Raw genomic sequence first — 15,000 nt, forward strand, 5'->3', positions numbered from 1 at the left:
GACAGGCGATTAGTGGCTCTTGTGGGCTTCACGAGCATTTGGCCGGTGTAAAACACACACACACATACCTACACACACACACACACACACACACACTCTGAACTGTGTTCATTGTAAATTGCACATTGTAAATATTTGTGTTCAGCGCACTGGTAAATGTAGAGTGTGGAGAGTGGTTAGTGTGCATCATTATGGGATGTGTGTGAAGTGCTCCTCCGCTCCGCGCAGGTGAGGAGTGTGTGCTGCAGACTGAAGAGTCACACAGACGGGTTACACCAGGCAGGGATCTGCTGCGCTCGCTTCACGGAGCGCCTGCCGCACCAATCAGCTCCCACTGTAATCAATGGAACTGGCTACACCAGATGTGATGGCAGCGCATACATCTGTAAAGGAGAAGTACAGCAGTCTTCTGAACTAATTCAGCAGAGCTTCTTTTAAAGGAATGGTGAAGCTCTGCTGACGGATCGCTTCAGCTCGGCACCCGGTCTGTCGCACCTGTCAGTCCCACGTAGTGGCCACGCCAGAGCAGAGAGTGGAAGATGTGTGTGTGTGTGTGAGGATTGAACAAAGCTGATGAAGAATTATCGTCTCTTTTTTTGATGTTAATTGTATGGTGTTCTGTGTCTGGTGACTAGTACTAGCTGCAGGTGATGAATGTGAAGATTTGTGTGTTCGTGTGTGTGACTCTGTATGTGTGTGTGTGTGTTGTGTGTGTGTGCTACTTTGTGTGTGAATGCGTAAGCATGTGCATACATTGTGTGTTTGTGTGTGTGTGCTACTTTGTGTGTGTATGCAATCGCATGTGTATAAATGTGTGTGTGTGTATCTGTAGCTGTTGGTGGTTGAGGTCCTGGCCCCAGTGTGTCCGTCCACACCTGACCCCCCCCCCCCGATTCTCCGCTCCTGGTCCTCCAGGCCTATCCCAGCAGCCTCTACTCTGAGCCGGGACCAGCCTGCCGTGCACAGGGGGAATGTGGGGTTGTATGGACAGGGCTGGCAGCTGGAGGAGGTGTGTGTGTGTGTGTATATGTGTGTGTATGTCTCTCTGTGTGTGTGTGTGTGTGTGTGTGTGTGTGTGTCGTGTGTGGTGGTGGGGGTGCTTCCTGTGTCCGACCCTCTTACCCAGGGCCAACCTCCCACGCTTTCACTCAGATCTGTAGAGCAACCCTGGGCTCTCTTACAACACACACACACACACACAACTGCAGCAGTGTACATGCACACAAAGCAGACACATGCGCAAAAATACAGACCTCTGGGTGCCGACACACAAGCATGCGATACAGTACACACACACACACACACACACACACACACACACACACATATTAATAATAACCCCACATATTAATAAGTGCTGCACTGTGAGGCTGTGTGTCTCATGTCCATGTGGAAATGAAGCCTTCAGGATCCATCTGAAGATTTTATTTGGAGGAAGTCATTTGGGTGTACTCTTCAAGCTCATGGTGAAATACATCTGTAAAGGGAAGAAACTAAAACTGAATATTTTATCAGGATTTGTTTTTTTTTCAGGGGGTGGTTGGTTGTTTAGTTTGAATGTTGTTTTGGGGGTGTGCTGCTAGTGACGTTTCACCTCGTGGGGAATAGCAAAACGCCTGAAGCAAAGCCTCAGTGCTAACTACTTTAATTAATATGATGAATATTTTTGGAAACATTTAAAAGCACAAAGCTCAACTCAAACACACACACACAAACACACACACACACACTCTCTCTAACTAACACCCCGTTAGAGACATATGCATGAATTCATGCCTAGTTACTACAGGGACTTTTTTGTGACCTTTCATATCCCGTGGTAGCTGATGACGGAGTGAGAAGAGGAGCCAGCGGCTAGATTAGCGTTCGGTTCGGCCTCCTCTCTCCTTAAGAATCGATTGCCACCCCTGACCAGCGGATGAGGTCTTCGGAGAGTGGAGCATGCAGGACATTTAAAATAGAAATCCAGCAAGACGTTGGCTCATGAATAATTGATGGCCTTCGTAAGATATCTCGCTCTAATTGTTTTGTCTGTTAATATTTAATGGATATCATCGGAGTTGTACTTGGTTTTGACAGTGTTTGGTAAATCTTCATTTAAGGACGGAGAGCTGGACTTCTCTCTCCTCTCCCTGGGCAGCAGACAAGAAGTATCCCATACAGAGGAAACTCACACTGTCTCTGCCCCAGGCGTTTTGAATCAGATGCTTTTTGCCACCAAAACATTGAATATACAGTACTGGATATTTAATATATTTAAAAGTATGTACTGTAGTGAGTGTGAGATATATAAAACATCAAATATACTGTATATTTAATATATTTAAAAGTATGTAGTGAGTGTGAGAGACAAATAAAAAAACATCACATATACTGTATATTTAATATATCTAAAAGTATGTAGAGAGAGATCTACAAAAATGTGTTGTTCCTTTTGTACATTTGACTAAGTATGTTAACTTAGAACCTCAACCACGTATGTGCGTGCGTGCGTGTGTGTGTGGTCAGTCTGATCTCAGGACTGTCCTGTGTCTGTGTCTGCACAGCTCTTTAGCGCATGGGATGGGTGTTGGTGAATGAATGGTGGAAGAGTTTAGTTTTGCTCTTCGTTTATCACTTCTGTCATTGGAGTAAATGAGATTCATGTGCAGCTGCAATTTCCCCCTAGCAAATTAGTCTCTACAAGTTGTACATGAAGTGGGTTTAATCAGTGTGTGACTACAGAAGGAGCCCTTAGCGTGTTCACACACACACACACACACACACGTACCCGCACACACACATAGATAAGTCACTTTCTCATACACACAAGCACACAAACATGTGTACATATGCACACTAAAAATCACACACAAACTCACCTACACACAGACAGACAGACCCACACACAAACACACACACACACAGGTTTTAGAGATGTGACTGAAGAGGTGTGTAGTGTGCCCTGCCACCTAGTGGTAGCTCTTGATTCTGTGGGCAGTGGAGTGGTAAAGTGTCACCCCCTGCCCTCACACATGCCCTTCGTGTGTGTGTGTGTGTGTGTGTGTGTGTGTGTGTGTGGTGTGCTTTGGGAAACTAGCACTCCTAGTAGCATCCCTGGTATGGTGTGTGTTTACGTTTGCATTCGTGTTTGTGTATATGTATGTATGTTTGTGAGTGAGGGAAGTCTAGCAAAGGCCTAATGTTTTATTAAACAATATTTTGGTTATATTCACAATTTCCAAAAAGGTTTGGTGTCTGTGGACTCTGTGTATGCTTTTCTGAGTGTGAGCATGTGTATGTCTTTGACTGAATGGTGTGTGTGTGTGTTTGATAGAGAGAGAGAGAGAATGTGAATGAATTTGTTTCTGTGTGTGTGTGTGTGTGTATGTCCAGGTGTGTGTGTGTGTGTGTGTGTGTGTGTGTGTGTGTGTGTGTTTGTGTGTGTGTTTGTGTGTGTGCATTTGTGTGTTGAGTGTGAGTGTGTGTATTAAGTGCATTCCTGATTCAAAGGGACATTTCTCCGCTGGGCGAGCTGGGCTGTGTAATATTATGTTTGTCGTTTGGCTGCCTGCTTATTTATCATGTTTTTTTTTAGCCTGACATTCAGCTTCCCTTTGATTGGCATGTGGACACCCAGCAACCCCTCCCCCTAAAACACACAGGCACACACACACCACACACACACACACACACATACATACTATCACCCTATTAGACACATATGCATCAATGCATGCCTAGTTATTAGAGAGATGTTTTATGTTTTCTTTGTGTGTGTGTGTGTGTGTAAGGTGAAAGTGTAAGAGCAGCTTTTTCCTCTCACACACACACACTTTGCTACACACATTCATACACGCTTGAACACCTGTCTCTGATGACAGACTCCTCATCAGCCTTCTGCGTACTGTACGAGTGTTCATGGTTTAACAAGCTATCACAGAGAACTGTGTGTGTGTGTCTGTGTGTGTGAGAGAGCGAGCGAGAGAGAGAGTGTGTGTGTGTGTGTGAGAGCGAGAGAGAGAAAGAGTGTGTGTGTGTGAGAGCGAGAGAGAGAGAGTGTGTGTGTGAGAGAGAGAGGGGTGTGTGTGTGTGTGTGAGGGAGAGTGTGTGTGTGTGTGTGTGTGTGTGTGAGAGAGAGTGAGTGTGTGTGTGTGTAGAGAGAGCAAGAGAGAGAGAGAGTGTGTGTGTGTGTGTGTGTGTGAGAGAGAGAGAGAGAGAGAGAGAGAGAGTGTGTGTGTGTGTGTGAGAGAGTGAGTGTGTGTGTGTGAGAAGGAGAGAGTGTGTGTGTGTGTGTGTGTGGGGGTGTGTGTGTGTGTGTGGGGAGGCGAGGGGGAGTGTGTGTGTGTGTGAGGAGGCGGGGGGTGTGTGTGTGTGTGTGTGTGTGTGAGGAGGAGGGCCGAGGGGGTGTGTGTGTGTGTGTGGGGGAGGGAGGCGAGAGAGAGAGAGGTGTGTGTGTGTGTGTGTGAGAGCAAGAGAGTGTGTGTGTGTGAGAGAGGTGGTGTGTGTGTGTGTGAGAGCAAGAGAGTGTGTGTGTGTGTGAGAGGCGAGAGAGTGTGTGTGTGTGAGGAGGCGGGGGGTGTGTGTGTGTGTGTGTGGGGGAGGCGGGGGGGGTGTGTGTGTGTGTGTGAGGAGGCGAGAGGTGTGTGTGTGTGTGTGTGTGTGTGTGAGAGGCAAGAGAGTGTGTGTGTGTGAGAGAGGTGAGTGTGTGTGTGTGTGTGAGGCAGGGAGTGTGTGTGTGTGTGTGTGTGTGTGAGAGAGAGCGAGAGAGAGAGGTGTGTGTGTGTGTGTGTGAGAGAGAGCGAGAGAGAGAGGTGTGTGTGTGTGTGTGTGTGAGAGAGAGCGAGAGAGAGAGTGTGTGTGTGTGTGTTGTGTGTGTGTGAGGAGGCGAGAGGTGTGTGTGTGTGAGGAGAGGCGGGAGAGGTGTGTGTGTGTGTGTGTGTGTGGGGGTGTGTGTGTGTGTGTGTGTGTGAGAGAGTGAGTGTGTGTGTGTGAGGAGAGGCGGGAGAGGTGTGTGTGTGTGTGTGGGGAGATTAATGTGTGTGTGTGTGTGAGAGAGTGAGTGTGTGTGTGTGAGAGAGCAAGAGAGAGAGAGTGTGTGTGTGAGAGGCGAGAGAGAGAGGTGTGTGTGTGTGTGTGTGTGAGGAGGCGAGAGGTGTGTGTGTGTGTGAGAGAAGGCGAGAGAGAGTGTGTGTGTGTGTGTGTGTGTGTTTATTGAGAGGCGAGAGAGAGAGAGAGTGTGTGTGTGTGTGAGAAGGCGAGAGAGAGAGAGTGTGTGTGTGTGTGTGTGTGTGAGAGAGCAAGAGGGGGAGTGTGTGTGTGTGTGTGTGTGTGAAGGCGAGAGAGAGAGAAGTGTGTGTGTGTGTGAGAAGGCGAGAGAGAGAGAGTGTGTGTGTGTGTGTGTGTATATGTGAAAGAAAGCGAAAGAAGAAATTAATAATAATAATAATATATGAGAAAGGCGAGAGAAGTGTGTGTGTGTGTGTAGAAAACAAAATTATTAATAGAAAGTAAATTAATAATAATATGTAAAACAAAAGAGAAAGTGTGTGTGTGTGTGTGTGTGTGTGTGAGAGCGAGAGAGTGTGTGTGTGTGTGTGAGAAGGCGAGAGAGTGTGTGTGTGTGTGTGTGAGGCGAGAGAGTGTGTGTGTGTGTGTGTGTGAGAAGGCGAGAGAAGTGTGTGTGTGTGTGTAGAAAGTGTGTGTGTGTGTGTGTGTGTGTGTATGTCAGGTGTGTGTGTGTGTGTATATAATATATATAGGAAAGCTGAGAAAGAAATTAATAATAATAATAATGTGTGTGTGTGCATAACTGAGAAACAACTACTTGCAATTGTCTTTATTCTTTATTTCCTCTTTTCTTGTGCTCTCTGTGCTCTGTCTGAAGAGTGTGTGTGTGTGCGTGTGTGTGTGTGTGTGTGTGTGTGTGTGTGTGTGTGTGTGTGTGTGTGTGTGTGTGTGTGTGTGTGTGTGTGTGTGTGTGTGTGAGGGAGGGACTGGTGTTTGCATTTCCTCAGGGTCTACCAGAGCACAGCACAGCATCCAAAGTGCACTTTATAAACGAGGTTTGTCCTCAGGCTGTTTCTGCCTCAGACATACACACACACCTCCCTCCATTTCATATCTTTTATTTTATTTGTGTTCTCCATTGTATTCCTCAATTTTATGTATACCTTCTGTCCTGTTATGTGTCAGTCCATTTTCTGCCACTTCTCTTTCTCACTCTCTCTCCTTCTTTCTCTCTCTCTCTCTCTCTCTCTCTCTCTCCTTCTTTCTCTCTCTCTCTCTCTCCCTCCTTCTTTCTCTCTCCCTTCTCTCTCTCTCTCCTTCTTTCTCTCTCTCTTTCTCTCTTTCTCTCCTCTCTCTCTCTCTCTTTCTCTCTTTCTCTCACTCTCTCTCTCCCTTCTTTCTCTCTCTCTCTTTCTCTCACTCTCTCTCTCCTTCTTTCTCTCTCTCTTTCTCTCCCTTCTTTCTCTCTCACTCTTTCTTTCTCTTTCTCTCACTCTCTCTCTCTCTTTCTCTCTTTCCATCCATCCGTCTTCTTTACCTCTTTTCTTTTCTTCCATCCCTCCAGACATCCATCTGTAGTGCCCAGACCAGTTCTCAGATTCTCTCTCTCCCTCTACCTCCCTCCCCCGTCTCTCTCTCCCTCTATCTCTCTCTCCCCGTCTCTCTCTCTTCCTCTCTCCATCTCTTGTGTAGTGTGTCTGACTGTAACTTGGATCTAATCAGGTGCTCATGAAGACACAGTGAAGACCCACATATCTACACTCTCTCCTCTTCTCCCCTCACCCCCTGTTCTCCTCCCTCCCTTCATCTCTCCTCTCCTCTCCTCTCCTCTCTTCTCCTCTCCTCTTCTCTCTCTTCTCCTCTCCTCTTCTCTCCCTTGTCCTCTCCTGTCCTCTTATCTTCTCTCCTTTCTAGGGATGGCCCGATACCGATACTGGCATCGGGGATCGGGCCGATACTGAGCCCATATACTCGAACTCGTATTCGTAAAATATACCACCCGCCAACACCACTTAATTTCACTGTTCCCCCTAAATCATAGTAGCTTAGCTGCTGCTTTCAAAAAACTGCCACCATGCTTTCATGTAGCCTACTCGCAACGCTTATTTCAGCTTTGCTTCAAAAACGTACAACTAGCTTCTTTTCAGTTTCTTTTTCACTAGTGCTGTTGCAGAGACTGCTGACCTGGCCTCCTACACACACACACACACACACACACACACACACACACACACAGACACACACAATCTTGAATGTACACTTGCCTCCACAGATGAGTGATTGCTAGGTCACCTGTGTTGTAAAGTTTTGCTAACATGTGTTGTTAGCAAACATGTCTGCTTGTTGTTCTTGAGTGGGTGTACAGAGTCAACCGACCCACGGTGGCAACTCAGAATATGCCTTTTCTAGGCAGACAAATGGAGTCTGAGGTGTGTGTGTTATTATTATTGGCCAGAAAGAAGAGAGAGAGAGAGAGAGAAAGAGAGAGAGAGAGAGAGGCAGAGTGTGATTGTGTGTATCGTTTTGAAGACAGGAGATTTGGTAACCTGGTTGCCTCCATCACAGCAGGCCCCCTTCATAATCATACCTGTCCAACCAGGCAGCTCTCCCTGTCTAGCATCAACACAAGTTCAGCTTCAGTCCAGCAACCAGAATAATGGGAGGGATGAATAAAGAGGAGGGAGAGAGAGAGAGAGAGAAAGAAAGAGAGAGAAAGAGAGAGAGAGAGAGAGAGAGAGAGAGTATGGGGAGGAGTTCCCCAGTGGCAGTAGAACAGCTCAGAGATGTTTGGAGAGGTGATGGTCTGGCCCCTCTCCCATCCCCTCTCCTCTCCTCTCCCCACTCTCTTCCTCCTCCTCCTCCTCCTCCCTTCTATCCACTCCTCTCCTCTTGTCTCCAAATGTGTGTGTGTGTGTGTGTGTGTGTGTGTGTGTGTGTGTGTGTGTGTGTGTGTGTGTGTGTGTGTGATATTCAGTTGTGAGTAATTAATCACAGAGGAACGGCCTCACCACCCAGCACTGTGTCTGATTGAGCAGCCTGAGGCTGTACAGGAGAGCTCATAAGATGGGGAGAAACACAGGAGTGTGTGTGTTCTTGAGGGCATGTCCGCTATCCCTAAGCCACCCCCTCACAAGCGTGCTCGCGCGTGCACACACACACACACACACACACACACACACACACATGCAAATCCAAACACACAAATCTTGTTCTAAATCACCTCAAGACAGACAAACAAATCTCTGCCTCACTCTGAACCCATTACAACCTCCAGCCCACAGACTCCACTGTTTACCCAAATCACTGGAGCTCTGGAACACACACCACTTTCCTGCCTTTCTGTCTCTATCTGTGTGTTGCTGCGTCTGTGTGTCTCTGTGTCTGTGCGTTTGTGCGTCTGTGTGAGCCTTTGGGGGAATCCCTGTGAGGTCAGTAGAGCCTTTGGGGGAATCCCTGTGAGGTCAGTAGAGCCTTTGGGGGAATCCCCAGCCACTGGACACTGTGTGTGTGTGTGTGTGTGTGTATGTGTGTGTGTGTGTGCTTACCCCAATTTAAACAGCCCTGCTGGCCACCCCAGTGGTGTCCTGCTGGGAGGGGCTACAGTGATCAATACAGTCCTGAGAGGCATATCCCCTCTTTGCCATTCCTTAATTCTCTGGGTTGGACTGTGTGTGTGTGTGTGTCTGTGTCTGTGTGTCTGTGTCTGTCTGTGTTCAAATTCTGCACTCAAACCTTCCCTCACATACAAACTTATGCAAATCACCCCTTTTGTGTTATTGATATCACATTTAATGTTGCAAAGCGCTTGGTTATCATATTTGGAGCGTTCTTGATTCCTGATTAAAAAACAGGAATCTGAACCGTGCCAGTTCCTCTCTCCAGCTGAGTGCAGTCGGGTCTCTCAAATGAGACTGAGACAAAAGAGAAGATGACATCCTGGTGCCTCAGCACTCCTGTACACCCTCCCCTCTCTCCCTCCCTCCCTCCTTCCTTCCCCTCCCTCCTCAACCGCTTGTTTACACGGCATCGCTTACACCTCCACCCCCGCCGCCACACCGCAACGCAATGCACCGCTCCGCGCCACGCCACGCCACCCTCCTGAATTTAATAACCTATCAGCTTAATATCATCCCTGGGGACTCGGGGCCGACTGTCCCCCCTGCTGGCCACGAACTCCCAATGAATAGCCCCTTCTCATCATAGAGTAAAAGCCGGGAAACTAGCACAGACTTAACCTGTACCCCCCCACCCCACCCCCCCAACAATCTCAACCACCTCTCTGGTATTAGCGGTTAGCGTTAGCGTTTAGCAGTTAGCGGCACGCTAAGAGAGATAAATCAGATCGGGGCAGCAGCAGTGTTAGCGGCGGCGGCGCTTATTGAATCTAAATTGCAGCGGTGGCTCAAGATACTATGGCCAAGGCCGGCCATCAATCTTGGGTACGCTCTGCTGTAATGGGGCCGCCCCAATTCCACCTGATGTTTGCATTATTAAATTTTACGCTAACGAGCCGCGGCTAATCGGTCCAGGAGGGAGGGAGAGATGATTTTCCTGTGTGTTTGTGTGTGTGTGTATGTAGGAACGAGATCTCGAGTATGTGGGTGTTGTGATTGAGTGTGTGCTGTTGCCTCCAGCCTCTATATGTGTGTGTGTGTGTGTGTGTGTGTGTGTGTGTGTGTGTACATGTGTGTGTCTGTGCTCAGGGAAGACACAGAGATCATTTGAATGAAACATAGGCTCTGGTGGCTACATGGCTCCAGGGGCCTGGTGGATTGTAATTACACACATAATCACAATTGGATTTCAATGGCTGCTGCGCACCAGGCCCCATCCTCCCAGCCCAGATGGAATGAAGTGCAGAGGAAGTCAAAGTCTTTTAGCTTGGACTCAGACACTTTGTTTTTTATTACCTAATCCAATAAGCCCGACTCAACAGCCAGCGAGTGCCGGGCAGCGGATGGCTAGGGCGAATAGGCCAAGAAATATACCTCCAATAACTGTATCTCAGCACAACTACGCTGTGTGTGTGTGTGTGTGTGTGTGTGTGTGTGTGTGTGTGTGTGTGTGTGTGTGTGTGTGTGTCGTTGTCTGTGTGGGTGTGTTTAAGCAGATGAGATGAGATGAAATTACGTTGCCAGATGTGATGATGTTTTGCGCTCTTGTGTGGATGTTATTGAGGAGGCGGTTTGTGTGCGTCTGTCTGTGGGTGAGTCTGAGTGGAGACGAAGGTTGTATTGGCAAGTGATGTCGGTTTGGGTGTCTGTGGGTATGTGTTAGCATGAGATGTTTGGTGTGTGTGTGCACGGGCTTCAATGTTATTTAGGAGACAGCATCCATGTCAGCATGTCAGCAGCGGGTGTTTAAAAAGTGTGTGTGTGTGTGTGTGTGTTTGAGTGTTTGATAAAACAGCCTCAGGTAGCTATAAGGCCTTGGTCCAATATGCAGCAGCTGTTATCTAGAGGCATGTAGGGGGCATCAAGTTTTCTCTGGGGAGAGGAACATTCAGACTAGAGAGGAGATGGATACACATACACACACACACACACACACACACACACACACACACACACACACACACACAGGCCTGCAGGCTACAACCTGTGTGAGAGAGATTGATCGATGTTGAATATACCTTCAGTGTTCTCTTCTTCTCAGAGTCCCCTAAAACACACACACACATACACATACAGTACACACACACAGAGGGACAGAGCCCAGGGTCGCTCCTAATCCCTCTCCTCTAGCTGGACTTGCAGAGTGTGTATGTGAACATGACTGAGTCTCGAGTCTCACACACACACAGGTTTGAGTGTGTGTGTGTGTGTGGTCCTGTATTCCTGTATACACAACACAAGAGTTACACAAGATTTGGCAGGAATTGCCTGTCCGTGTAAAGCGTGCGTCAGTCTACACACACACACACACATGCGCGCGCATTAGTTGGCTTTGGTTGTGTGGCCAGTTCAGTGTTTAACATGCTGAGAGGACTAACAGTGAGTGCAGCCAGCCGTGTAGTGAAGCGTGACGGACGCTTTGTCTGCGCTGATTACAGCACAAAGACACTCGGTCATCAGGGATGGGGTTCAGGACCTCTGGCGTGTGTGTGTGTGTGTGTGCGCCTGTGTGTATATGCACACACACACACACTAGCAAACAGATCACTGTGGATAAACAAACACTTGCACTCTCACTTGCAAATAAAGTGGTGCACACACTTTCTGAGGTCTCAGGTCTCTTACGTAACAATTAACACACACACACACACACACACACACACACACACACACACACACACGCTGTCTAGCAAATAGCTATGCACACAAGCGCAACCTCTTGGTGCGTGCTTTGAATAGATCTCCAAGCACACGCACACACCCCTCAATAGCAGTTTGTGCAAATTAAAGCGCCCATCCAAGTTCCCTTGTTTGTTCATTTTATTGCAGAAGTTCTCCCACCCTCTGTTTTGTTCTCAAACAGCACTCTCTCTCTCTCTCTCTCTCTCTCTCTCTCTCTCTCTCTCTCTCTTCCTCTTGGCATGACAGTGTTGTCACTAGGTAAAGGTAATGCTGTGAGACCGTGGATGCCCCCCCCCCACCCCCCATCTTCATCAGCACTGGTGAAATAAAGCCCAATTGCTCCTCTGAGACCCTGATGCAGTACAATAAATGATGCGCACGAACAGAGATGTAATTAATTAACGGGCGCTGGCTGTTGATAGTCCTGCCTCTCACCCCGCCATATTTCCTCATCTCCTCCTTCATCATCATTACTTTCCGAGGGAGGGGGGGTGGGGGGTAAGTGGAGTGCCGGGGTGACACCCTAAAGATATTACGCAGAAGTCTCGGGGCTGACAACTCCGCTGCTGTTTGTGAAGTGCACTTAAAGCTCTTCATTACGTCGCCGATGGTGAGGCTGTTTAATGCGGAGTTTAAGGGAGTGACACTCGTGTTTAGCAGGGAAAGTAGTTTTCAATGACTGAAAGCACCGCTCACGGCTCAAGTTCAGGTGTGATGCCTCTTAGTGCAGCTGTCACGGCAACAACAACAACATCATTAACAACAACAACAACTCTTGTGTTGTAGGATTATGCAGATGAGTTGTTTCCTTGGCATATTATTGAGTTGTTTACAAGGTGTTAGTATTTGTGTTGTTCTCTCTTTGAAAAAGTCAACAAGTTTGAATGCATCCATAAATGCAAGTTTATGGATGCAGTATTAAATTACTGTTATTTTACATGGCAATGGGAATTTGTTGGGAAATGTTAGAGCAGTAAGTAAGGTTGTTAACATGGGCTTGGATCCTGTGCCAGTGTCTCTGAACTGAAAGCGGCTCCTGAATCTTCTTTGGTTGCCTGCTATAGTGTTAATTTCGTCAGACGAGACGAGAGGAAATATGTTCACAATCCACCTTTTTTTTTCATGACTAAGACAAGACGATGACGAGACGGCAGTAATGTCCTGGAAACACTGACTAAGACTATCTTAAGATGCATTATTGTTGACGAAAAAAAGACGAGACTAAAATGTTTTGCATGAAATAAAAACTAAGATAAAATCTCCCTTCATGTTCGTCTACAAAATGAGAAGACAGAATATCTAGCTGTTATGTTTTCAAAATATTCTAATGAGTTCATAATAGAACAGCTTTCCTGTAGGCTAGTCTACGTGCTGCTGCTGCAACCCTGTGGCTGCAAACACGAAACTACATGGAACAAGAACACTGGAGATTCAGCAAGCTAACTATAAGCTTTATGCCACAATGCTACATACCCAAAAGTTGAAGCTTCTCATACAAATTAACATCCCCCAGAATGTCCATAACGAAAATGTTCAGCATGTAATGTCAACTATTCATCTAGTTAGACTGATGATGCAAAGTTTGCTAGCAAGTAAACTAATATGGAAAGTTCTAGCAGGTTAGCTATGGCTAAGATGGAGAGTCTGTTTGGGGAATGTGTTGTGTTTGGCCATATCACATCTAGCGAGGCGGAGTAAAACATTAATAGTTTGGCCTACAACAGTGTTTCTCAAACTTTTCAGTTTCAGGACCACTTAACTAACCCTAGCTAAAAAAAAAAAAAAAAGATTAGACCTACTTCAACAGTGTAGCCTATAATTAGTCTACACAATAGGCCTACTCACTGAACCACCTTTGCTTATTGTCTTTGCACTTTGCTTATTGTGTCAGAGGATTCATACTGTATGATTTAAATTACATATCTTACATAGACAGTGTTGCAGAACTGTTTGGATTTACATACAAGTTATATTGCAAACAACTCATCTATATTATATTTTACCACGCCTGCTCATGGGACCACTTGGGATAGCTTGCAGACCACCAGTGATCCCCGGACCACACTTTGAGAAACACTGGTCTACGAATATGACAGTGGTCCAGTCAAATCTTTTACTGTCTATGGTCAAATCCCAGCTGAGCTATAACTGTAGCTCGACTTACCTGCATGTAAAACATACTGACTGACAAAAAATCAGAATGAGTAATTATAACAGACGAGTAGCCCTGTGGACACACACAATGTTGTTGAAAATTGAGATGTGTGAAACACTATTTGACTCAAATGGTAATCAGAAATAATTTGTTATAAAAAAAAAAGACTAAAATGTGTTGGACTAAAACTGACTAAGACTAAGATACCTTTAGTTTTCTTTTGACTAAAAACTACACTAAAAATGACAAGACTTTTAGTCTAATTAAAACTTGACTAACAAAATGATATTTGAATGACTAAATATGACAAAGACTAAAAGGACATTTCTGTCACAAGACTAAGACTAAGACTAAAATTAAAAATAGGTGATAAAATTAACACTAGCCTGCTATGTTCATCCTATGCTTTATACACAGAGTGGATGTGGATTGCTATGTTCATCCTATGCTTCATACACACAGAGTGCTATGTTCATCCTATGCTTCATACACACAGAGTGGATGTGGATTGGCAGATGTGTTGATAGTAAAAGTACATTTTTAATGTTGGTAAAATGTCTAAATTTGATCTCTCTCTCTCTCTCTCTCTCTCTCTCTCTCTCTCTCTCTCTCTCTCTCTCTCTCTCTCTCTTTTTCTCTCTCATAGCCTACATCACCAGCTAAATGTATATTTTTATGTATATATATATATATATATATATATTTATTTTTTTTTAAGTTAAAGTCTCTCTCTCCCTCCCTCCCTTCAGCTAAAACGGATGAAGCCCTGCGGGCCAAGCTGAAGAGAGATGAGGATGCCAGAAAGGTGAAGGAGGAAGGTGAGTAGTGCGCCACCAAACGGCTATCCCCCCCTCTGGCTACTGTCCTCTCTGTTCCAATACAGAGGGTGCTCCCAATACACACTCTCCATGGCACAATGGGCATCTCCAATACACACAGTCTCCATTGCACAGAATGGACATCTCCAATACACACAGTCTCCATTGCACAGAATGGACATCTCCACTACACACAGTCTCCATGGTACAGAATGGACATCTCCACTACACACAGTCTCCATGGTACAGAATGGACATCTCCACTACACACAGTCTACATGGTACAGAATGGGCATCTCCACTACACACAGTCTACATGGTACAGAATGGGCATCTCCACTACACAGTCTCCATGGTACGGAATGGGCATCTCCAATACACTCTCTATGGCACAGAATGGGCACGTCCTACTGCACTGTGTATGTGGCAGTAAGGGCATCTCCTCCTTGTTGGGACATGCTGTGTGTCCCCAGACGAGGCATCAACCTGCGTGGTGGAAACGACCAGTGAGATACATTTTAATATGACTTATATCCACATGCAATAGGTTGTCATGATTATTTACCTGAGATAGATTACTTTTTTTATTTACACAGTGTAGCATCTGCGTGCAGTTTTCTCTGATTGGGTCCCTGGTATGTAATGTGCTGTATGGCTTTAGGGGGAATAGGTAATGTAAGTTACAGTTAAGTGTCAGTGGGCTGGGAGCAGGACTCACTTTACCCCTCTATATCCCAGACCA

At 46.2% G+C, this 15,000-nt stretch overlaps 1 protein-coding gene across 1 annotated transcript in view; it reads left to right on the forward strand.

The window, feature by feature from the left end:
- rsrc1 (arginine/serine-rich coiled-coil 1) overlaps positions 1-15,000 on the forward strand; it is a 161,851-nt gene that overhangs the window by 112,772 nt on the left and 34,079 nt on the right. Inside the window, exon 7 of the mRNA XM_048264036.1 lies at positions 14,190-14,258. Coding sequence (XP_048119993.1) covers positions 14,190-14,258 — 69 coding nt within the window. The remainder of the gene's footprint in view (positions 1-14,189; positions 14,259-15,000) is intronic.

This window comes from Alosa alosa, chromosome 15 (genome assembly GCF_017589495.1).
Source record: "Alosa alosa isolate M-15738 ecotype Scorff River chromosome 15, AALO_Geno_1.1, whole genome shotgun sequence".
NCBI lineage: Eukaryota > Metazoa > Chordata > Actinopteri > Clupeiformes > Clupeidae > Alosa > Alosa alosa.